We start from the raw sequence: 10,713 nt of genomic DNA on the forward strand, positions 1-10,713 counted from the left end.
GGCTCCACAACACAAGGTAGGTAATGTCCACAACTACCAGTCATGTGCAGGCAGCACTGCACTCATTATTGTATATGATAGACTCACATTTAATGAGTGGAAACGGGATTCGCATTGTTGCAAGCAGTTCTGATCAAATCTGACCCTGTAGATGGGATCTACAAGGTCACTTTGGTGAAGCTCATCATTTGAATTGCCAGAATCCAGCGTGCAGAAATTTGCGGCAATTCAGAAATCCAGAGTTGTAAAGACACCAAAATTTGATGTTTTTTTTTTTAGGGAGTGTGAAAAAAAAAAAAAAAAACACCCGGAATCGGGGCAAGGTCAGGCTAGTCTTATCCTGTTGAGTTCGGCGGATCCCGCACTAGGCACTCTCCAATACAGATAATAGGATTTCTGGACCCATACCCTCAACTCCCAATGCCCAACTAGGCCGCGGGCCACACGATAACGATCTGCCAAACTCAACATATACTGTCGTATCTACGGTGCTGGTGTAAAACGAAAGTGTACTCCCCTCGACTTCCCGCCACCATGCTTCACCTTGGGGAAGGCAAGGGGATGCCCACATGGGGATTCGAACTTGGGATAGGGGCTCAAGGTCATGTGGGCAACCCCTTGGTGTCCAAAATTTTATGATTTAAAACTCTTGTTTTTTCTTTCAAAAAACACAATCAAATGATCGATGTCCTCTCAAATTGACCATGTTGAATGCATCTACTTGAGTGAGATTTGATCAAAATAACTTGCGAGAATGCGATTCTAGGATGGGTATCACAATAGGATATGAGATTAGGGATGATTGAATCCCATTCCCAGCAAAATACATTCAGTTGAACTTTATGCATTTCTAACTTGGAACACGCTATTAGCGTGTCGTACCACGCCTTTTCGAACCCATCTCAACTGGCTACTATAACATACCAACATGTGTGCTACTGTGCTGTTTAATGATCACGCCTAAGCAAACTTATTAATGAGAGAAACAAGTTTTGAATACATATTGCAAGTCCGGAAAGAAAAAGAACAAGAGAACGAAAAGTGGGAAAAAGCAAACAAAATGAAGGGGTAAAATCTTTGTTCAAGGAATCAAGACAATGAATCTCTCTCTCTCTCTCAGCTATTGCTCAGAATATGGCGATTGCGGCACCTGTTGCTATTATGGCGGTGATGGAGATCAAAACCGATGGCCTCAAGCCCCAGACGCTGTTGCTGTTTCCTGGTGGAGCTGCTGTTTGGGATTCAGATCCCCTGGGAGCCAAAGAACCTGCTTTTTCATGTTCAGTATTTTAAGTAATAGACAATATAAGAAGAGGAAAACAAATATGTACATGCACCTAGCTACTAATCAATCACGAAAGAGGATGAGGTGTAACCACATTGCACAAATGCAATGTGCCGGAGCACCCACCATCTGCTGTTAGGCCTACGCCTCACGGGCTGCGATGGAGAGATGAAGGGCACTCAGGTTCAGCAGCCAAATGGGTTTCAAGATTTCATTGATGTCAGTTGTGTTGATTATATTGGACCCCATAGATGTCATCCATATCACTCGTTTAGTTAGAATTGACATTTAAATCGCAGAATTCCCACTTGTGCGCAGGATTTTTTGGCGATTCAAAAATTGATGGTTGACACAAAATGTTGTTACCTAAGCAATAATATTTTGTCATAAAACAAATAGGATCCAAGGGTCATTTCTTATTAAATCCACCATGCTGAATCCATTTATAAGGTCAGATTTGATCAAAACAACTTGCATCGCAAGATTTAAGTGTATAAAGATAGGGGATGATATGAGGGATGAGTGAAACCCTACTCGGCAGCAGCACATTGCATTTGTAGAATGTGATGAGGTCAGATCAGGTGATTATGTCAAAACACAAACATTTTTGTCTTTCGAAAACAACACCATCCGTGGCCTTCTCGTCGCTGCCACTCATTGTATAAACAGTGGCAATGTAACGATATTTTTTCAATGTCAATGATGAAAGGACCATAAGAAAAGCGTATTTGATGGGTGGCCAGCCCTTCCAACTCCTCTTTTGCGGAAACATGAAGGAGAATGACAAGAAGACGACGAAGAAGAGAACTGTAACTAGATCGGCCGCGGACAACAAAAGCAAGAAGCCTTCGTGTCGTTCAAGAGGAACATAGACGAGATTGTCAGTTTTTTCGCGGAGAGGCAAAAGAAAAATTGGAAGAAAAGAAGATGATGAAGGGGAGGAGAAATTGTTGTTTTCTGGAGATTTATATTCTTCAAAAGGGAGAAGGGAAACATACCCTGCGGATTTGCAGCAGCGTTGGACATTGGAGCTCTCATTGCCGATGGGGGAGCCTCGGAGGGGGGGGCAACATGAAATCCGTACGCTGCATTTAAAAATGAAATGTTAGAGAGAGAGACGAAAGAAATTCAACATTATCATGAATCAACAAAATGTTGAACCCATAAACTGAACAAGAGCAAAAGCCAAAACAAATAAAAGAAAGCAGAAAAGAAAAGGAACATCAGACAGACAAAACGGGCTCACGCAGAGGGAGAGCGTCAGCAAGAGAGAGAGAGAGACTTACGTGAGCACAAGCTCACTGGAGGAGCTTGGAACTTGCAGACTTTGGGGAGACCAAGCGCCCTCGTTCGATCTATGGGGATAGGGATAGGACTGGAGCCACCGAGCAGCATGCAGAGACAGATGGGGCTGTTGGCCACCAGGCCCTCGAAGCCGGTGCAGCACCCTGCCTCCGGCGACTTGAGGGTGCTCCCTGGCGACACGTAGCTGATGCAACTCGACGCGTTGAGGAGGGCATTAGTGCAGTCCATGCCTGACCCTGCAGGAGACGGAGACGGGGCCATCATCATCTATGCCGTTGCCCTTCCGGCCATCAACCACACCGTCATGGCTTCCATAAATAACACAATCTTGAAGCTACCACCACCACCCTTCTCCATTGCCATCTCTCTCTCTCTCTCTCTCTCTCTCTCTCTCTCTCTCTCTCTCTCTCTCTCTCAAGATCAAGGAGGAAATGAAGGTTGGTTGGGTTGGGTGAAGCTATAAAGAAGACACATCAATGCACCTGAAGTTCTAGGCAACATTAAATAGGCTTTTCATATTTTACATTTTAAGTTACAGGCGGTATTAGAACATGGAAGCGATCGAATGAGATGGCTGAATGGTAAAGGTTAAACCAGCATAACTGAGAGATCTCCGGCCCGTATCGCTTGGGGGCTATCATGGAGGTCATTTTTCATGAAGTGGTGGTGCATAACGAACCTGCAGCTCCATTTCCGATGGCCATCCATCTCTACATTTCTATGAACACTTCAGAAATGCCGAGATGCAACTGTTGCACAGGTCATTGCACACATCATCCTTAACACTTGAAAAAACCTAGTTGTATGTGTTTTTTGCTTAATCCTAATTTGTAGATGTATTATTATTGTTGTTTGTTCACTAAAAAACATGCTTTGAATAAAACACATTCAATGAGAAACACTGATTTCTATGTTTTGATACAATATGAGATTTTCGTTCACTATAAATACATATCTAAATGTGAGAACTGCCTAATCTAAAATGTGTTTTCTACTAAGCTAGCTATGAACATGAACCCCGTCATTTGAAATAGGATGAGTTCCATCCTACATTCAATTCTACCCATCCAATTCTGCCCACTTTCTAGTTCTGCCCTCTCCAAAATTATTGTTTTTGGCATTTTTTAGCACATCTAACACGTGATCTACAGGTTTTGTTTAGTGATAACTTGCTTTTGGATCACCCGGATCTGACCTGTATACAGGTTTTCCCGGTAATCCAAAATCAATGGCTATGAAGGTATCAGTTTTTGTGTGGCTCATAAAAACATGTTTTTCGTCAAAAAAAAACATGATCCAAGAGTTGATTCCCACTAAAATGAGCATGGTAAACACATCTAACGGTTCAGATCTATCATAAAATACTTCAAAACTATAGGGCAGAACGAGAAATGAGACCTAATATATATATATATATATATATATATATATATATATATATATATATATATATATATTAAAGCTACTATTTTTGAAGGAGCCTAACAGACCTAACGAAAATGGGGCCTAATTAGGAACACATTACTCATATATATATATATATATATATATATATATATATATATATATGCTACCCTCGTGGATAAGGAACCTTCCAGTGAAAACTGTAAATATTTTGTTTTACATATATGACTCCATATGTGACATACATTTTTGGTTTAGTAAAAACCGGCACTTGGGTCATGTTTTTCCTCAGATTTTCTAGGGGTTGAAATATCAATGGCATACAATGTACCAAATCTAGAATCCTCAAAAATTCATATTCTTACATAAAAAGTAAACAATACCATCCAAGTCAATTTCTAATGTTTTGACCATGTTGAGCACATCCATGGCTTCATATTCGATCAAAACAACCTTCCCGTTATAAGTTTCAATTTGGAGGTTCCTTACCTGCTATGGCGCACGCGCACACACATACACACACACACACACACACACACACACACACATATATATATATATATATATATATATATATATATATATATATATATATGGAGAGTGAGAGACGACCATCTCAGGCAAAGAAGGTCACAAATGATCCAACCACATTTAGAAAACATTTCTATAAGTAGTTTTTCTGCAAATCTGAAGCTATGGATGTGATTTCTATGGCCAACAATCTATGGACTGACATCAAATTCTTTTGATGCATAAATAGGATAGATATGTCAAATCAAACTGTACAAACGCATTTGGCATAGTTTATTTACTATGGTAGGAGGTTTATCGTGTCTAACATACTATAAGATTTTGATTTTTGAGATAGCTAAAGATCAACACTCGCAAAGGATGCGTTAAATTTGTGTAAAACATAAAGTTTGAATCAATTTTATCAAATGAAAATAGTAAATACCACATGTTAAACATAACCCAGAAATTTAGTTTATAGTTTGGGAGCTCAAGTCTATATAAATCAAGTGTGTACCGCCATAGGTTCTGGTGGTTCAGTACCACAATATGCATAATATGCATGAAGAGGGACAGACACGGAAAAGAAACAAAGAAGATGATGGATATAAGTATAACTACTAATCACTGGCTCTTTTGAAGGTTTTTTGCTGTTTGGTGGCCCCTAGAGAATGGATACCATCAACTGCAACGAACAACTAGGTGTAGTCCACATTTTTATTTTTATCATGAGGAACCCTCGCTGAATTGAGAAAAACCCCACGATCACCCTGCTTCGTCATCATATGTCAGATTATCGGATTTTTTGGAGGCCGAGTACCTTGTAGAATTCTCGGTACTCCACCGGGTCTCGTCCCATCCTTCCTGTCTTCAAGAAGTAAAAAGGCTGATATCATGGCACAAAGTCTATTGACCAGTGACAAGGTTAGAGTGGCAAAAATATTTGAGAACGGTGAAAGGACCGTAAAGAAAAGAAGTGCAACGGTGGGTGGCCACAGGCCAGACATTTTAACCTCTTACAAAAACATAAAGAAAATGAGGAAAGGACAGGAAACAAGAAGAGTAATAAGAATGACAGATGGTAGCGACGACGACGAGAATTTGTTGCTTCTCGGGAGGTTATATTCTTCACCAAAAGGGAGAAGGTAAACATACCCTGTGGACTTGCAGCGGGGCTTGAGGTTGGAGCTTCGCCTCCACCAATTGCCGGACCTTTAGGCGCTGGAGCTTCGCCACCACCCATTGCTGGTGCGGGAGCCTCGGAGGGGGCTGCAACAGGAACTCCCAGCACTGCATTCAAAAACGAAATGTTACGCACACACACACACACACACACACACACACACACACACACACACACACAGATTTACATGAGCACAAGCTCACTGGAGGAGCTTGGAACTTGCAGACGTTGGGGAGACCAAGCGCCCTCGTTCGATCTATGGGGATAGGGATAGGACTGGAGCCACCGAGCAGCATGCAGAGACAGATGGGGCTGTTGAACACCAGGCCCTCGAAGCCGGTGCAGCACCCTGCCTCCGGCGACTTGAGGGTGCTACCTGGCGACACGTAGCTGATGCAACTCGACGCGTTGAGGAGGGCATTAGTGCAGTCCATGCCTGACCCTGCAGGAGACGGGGCCATCATCATCTGTGCCGTTGCCCTTCCGGCCATCAACCACACCGTCATGGCTTCCATAAATAACACAATCTTGAAGCTACCACCACCCTTCTCCATTGCCATCTCTCTCTCTCTCTCTCTCTCTCTCTCTCTGGAGTGGAGTCGGGATCAAGGGTGGAAATGAAGCGGGGATTGGTAGGGTGAGGGTATAAGGGAATTGCATTAAATACGAAGCAGGTTATATGCTCCCCCGGGAACACACAGGTGTTTGTGTTCTAGGGTCTGAATGAGGACCACATATGTAAGCACGTGGAGCTCATTTCCCCACATGTGTCTGCATCAATTAGCAAGCCTAGTGTGTTGGCAAAGACTCAAGTATCTTTTCCAACCATTAGCACCATGAAAACGATGTTTTGAGTAATGTATCAAAATGTCCTTCAACTAGAAAATGAAGGATAACCTTTTGTTTTCGCCCTAAGCAGTAAATACCTCTGCTTGAAGAGTCTCAACCTCGAAATACGTCACCCTCTCCGTTTCGGATCACCCTTACACCTTCGGAGGAGCACCCTTTGCTGTCGTTTGCTGCCGTCGGAGCACCCTTTGCCGTCATCTGTTGCTGGAGCACCTTTTACCGTCGTCTGCTGTCGGACTACCTTTTACCTTCGTCTGTTGTCGGACCACCATTTGTCATGCAGTTGAGGATCTATCATATATTTAATCAACAAGAGCATATTCAAAAGTATACTCTGCAGCTGGTAGCTCCATGTTCTTATGTAGAAGTTCTGACAACTCTATATCAGGGATCAGATCCCACATATCATTTGCAAGCAAATGCGTTCATTTGTAATGGTTGTACATACTCTTCGAAGAGAAATAATTGAAGATCTTTACAAAGAATGGCTTGACCCTGCCAAAGGAAAGGTGGTTGCAAGCATGACAAAGCATGATAAGGTGGTTGAAAGCAAGATAAGGTATCACTCGTGAGTGTAATAAATTGGAGTTTATTAACTTAGTATACAAACTTTGTAAAGTTTATTCAACATTCAATGACATTCAGTTATTTGTAATGATCTTCAAGTTATTATTTACCATGCCAATCAAACTAACAATTTATAGTATTAGCATATTTTGATGTGATTCATACGATAAATATCGTAATAATTGACACTAGCAAACACATAATATATATTTACAATGATGCATACTTCAAATAATGTGCAACAATTTTAATAGAAATCGCTAAATAAGCAATGATTTGAACACACAAATCGATGTACATATCGCATAATATAGTACAAATCGATACGATAATTCAGCATAATCGTTTATTCATATTACATATCGATATGATAAACGTAAGTATAATAGCTTACAAATCGATATTAACAAACAAAATAATATCTCTCAAATCGATAGTATATTACTACAACCGTGATTTGCGTTATACTATTTTTATATTTTCTATATAAAGGCAAGTCATTGTGGCCGACATAGACGTCATTGCATAAATCTCATAAATCGTTAATCGAAATACAGGTCTCACAAGGCATATCAATTTTTGACAATGAGCAGAATGTGAAACGATGTTTCTTTTATAAATGAATGACATATATTTTGGTAACAAAGCCAAATTGACATGATTTATGATTTATGATTTATGATTTATGATTTATGATTTATGATTTATGATTTATACATTTAAAGCAGCAATGATTTATACATTTAACGCAGTAGCGATTTATGATATATAAAGTTACCAAGATTTATAAGTTTGCTAAATCGTACAACAGGGTTTACTGTTGAAGCCCAAACGTTACAACGATATATATTTATGAAGGGTGCAATTTCTACATCGATTTATAAGTTTGAAGCAGGGATTTATACGTTTAAAGTAGGAACGATTTATACGTTTGATGCAATAGTGATTTATACTAACCATAAATGAGCAACGATTTGAACACGCAAATGGTCACCTCATGTCGCTACAATTGTTATTCCTCATGCACGGGTTTCAATTACATACTACAAATATCTAACCCTAAGCATAAACCCTATGCCCTCATCGTAAACCATAAACCTAAACAGTAAACCTAAACCCTAAACCCTAAATCCTAAACCCTAAACCCCAAACCCTAAACCCTAAATATCTTACTAAAGCATAACGGCAAACACTAAACCCTTAATATATTACTAAACCCTAAGCCTTAAACCCTAAACATTAACCCTAAACCATAACCCCTAAACCTGAAACCCTGAACCCTAAACCATAAAACCTAAGCCATAAACCCTAAACCATAAACCTGAAAACCTAAATCATAAACTCTAAACCCTAAACCGTAAACCCTAAACCCCAATCCCTACAACATAAACCCTAAACCCAAAACCCTAAACCCTAAACCCGAAACCCTGAATCCTAAACCCTAAACCCTAAACCTTAAACACAAAACCCTAAACCCTTGATCCTAAACCCCAAACCCTAAACATCGTGTCGATTTATTCTTTAGTAAGTCTAAACATCGTGTTGATTTGTTTATTGTTTTTCCTTTCCGCCTTTTATAAATCGGTATCAAGTAAATCGCTATACGACATATCATTCACGTAGAAAATGCTCGTAAAAGCAAATCATGATAGTTATAAAGTTGTAAATTGATTTGTACTTTACTAAGTCTAAACGTCGTGTTGATTTGTTACAATACCTTAACCTAAACCCTAAACCCTAAACCCTAAACCCTAAGCCCTAAACCCTAACCCTAAACCCTAAACCCTAAACCTAAACCCTAAATCCTTAATATCTTACTAAACCCTAACGCTAAACCCTAAACCCTTAATAAATTACTAAACCCTTAACCTTCAACCCTAAAACCTAGACCATAACTCTGAACCCCGAAACCCTAAACCCTAAACATCTTGTCGATTTGTTCTTTAGTAAGTCTAAACATTGTGTTGATTTGTTTACAACTATTTCCTTTCTGCCTTTTATGAATCAGTCATTAGGTACATTATGATACGACATATCGTTCACGTAGAAAATGCTCGTAAAATCAAATCACTATAGGATATCGTTTACATAGACAAAGCTCGTAAATGCAAATCGCGATAGGATAAATCGTTTTTTATTTAGGTCCGTTGCTGTACAGATCTTGATAGAACACTTCTTCTATAAAACAATGATAACGATTTGCAACTTTAACTTAATGTCTGTTGTTGTACAGATCGTGATAGAACACTTCTTCTATATAACAGTGATAGCGATTTGCAACTTTTTAATAGTTATTAAGTTGTAAATCGATTTGTACATTACTAAGTCTAAACGTCATGTCGATCTGTGTAAAACCCTAATCTATGTAAAACCCTATTCTATGTAATACACATACGTAAAACCTTATTCTATGTAAAACCCTAATTCTATGTAAAACACATACGTAAAACCTTATTCTATGTAAAACCCTAATATAGATCTGTGTAAAACCCTAATCTATGTAAAACCCTACCCGACCCGTTGTCCATGTCTAAAACCCTAATCTATTTATCCTCTTTTTCACGGCAGCGCAACTTCTTCTTCTTCTTTTTTCTCCTCCACCTTCTTCTTCTTCTTCTTCTTCTTCTCATTCTTCTTCTTCTCCCTTGTATTTTTCTTTCTTCTTTGTTCTTCTGTGTTCCTTCCAACTGTGCTTGATAGATAGGTTTTGATGCTGATAACGTAATTGTTTTACGCCGTGAGGAAAGATCTGTATAATCTTTGATGATGATTATGGTTGTTATCTTCTGTGTATGCATCAATATATTCACGATAAATACGACTATGGCGTATTTATCGTGAAGTATATCGAAGCTTACGCAGAATATAACGACCATAATCATCTTCAATCGTTGCCGCCATACTAGAGCAAGCACAGATATTCTGCATGATAGACAGAGGGTGATGTTGATGTTCATCTATTTGATCCATTCCTACTGTCGGACCCTCCATTGTTTGCAAACCATAATTCGTAGTTGAAAAATATTTGCCTACCTTCGATGTACTTCATGACAAATATGCACATAGAATTGGTTCCTTCTAGCGGTGAGTGCCTGAGCTGAAGTTTGTGATGCATATTCTCAAGAGTGCGCTCATTTCCTACTGCAAAGTGATTCTATGTGCCGATCAAATATATATCTCTCTAGAGCTCTTGCTAGCTGGAATATGAACTCTGTGCCAAGAGTGATAACATTGGAGGATCTCTGAAAACAAAGAATGTGCAACACTCTGAAAGCAAAGAATGTTCAACTGAGGATATGTGCATGAGAAGCAAAGAATGTGCAGCACTCATATATTTTGTAATGAATGTGGTTGTAATGTATCGTTGAAGTTAACTCGATTTATAGTTTACTATGCTTAAACATCGTGTTAATTTGTTTATTGTATTTTTCTTTCCGCCTTTTATGAATCAGTCATTGTATAAATTGTAGTAGGACATGTTGTTCACATATACAAAGCTCATAAAATTAATTCGTGAAAGGGCAATCGGTATCATGCAAATCGCTATATCAATTATTATACAGTGATATTGATTTGCTACTAAGTCAGGATTTGTAGTTTACTAAGTATA

At 39.3% G+C, this 10,713-nt stretch overlaps 1 protein-coding gene across 1 annotated transcript; it reads right to left on the minus strand.

Moving 5' to 3' along the window:
• Positions 1–946: 946 nt before the first annotated feature.
• Positions 947–6,307, minus strand: LOC149819591 (uncharacterized). The gene is made up of 5 exons (XM_089982028.1): positions 5,875–6,307; positions 5,660–5,794; positions 2,572–2,826; positions 2,284–2,370; positions 947–1,267 (listed from the first exon to the last, which is right to left on the minus strand). The coding sequence occupies exons 1-5, from the start codon at positions 6,245–6,247 to the stop codon at positions 1,128–1,130; spliced, it is 990 nt and encodes a 329-aa protein (XP_089838154.1). The 5' UTR covers positions 6,248–6,307; the 3' UTR covers positions 947–1,127.
• Positions 6,308–10,713: the final 4,406 nt, after the last annotated feature.

This window comes from Nuphar pumila, chromosome 12 (assembly GCF_984573655.1).
Source record: "Nuphar pumila chromosome 12, dmNupPumi1.hap1.1, whole genome shotgun sequence".
Classification (NCBI taxonomy): domain Eukaryota; kingdom Viridiplantae; phylum Streptophyta; class Magnoliopsida; order Nymphaeales; family Nymphaeaceae; genus Nuphar; species Nuphar pumila.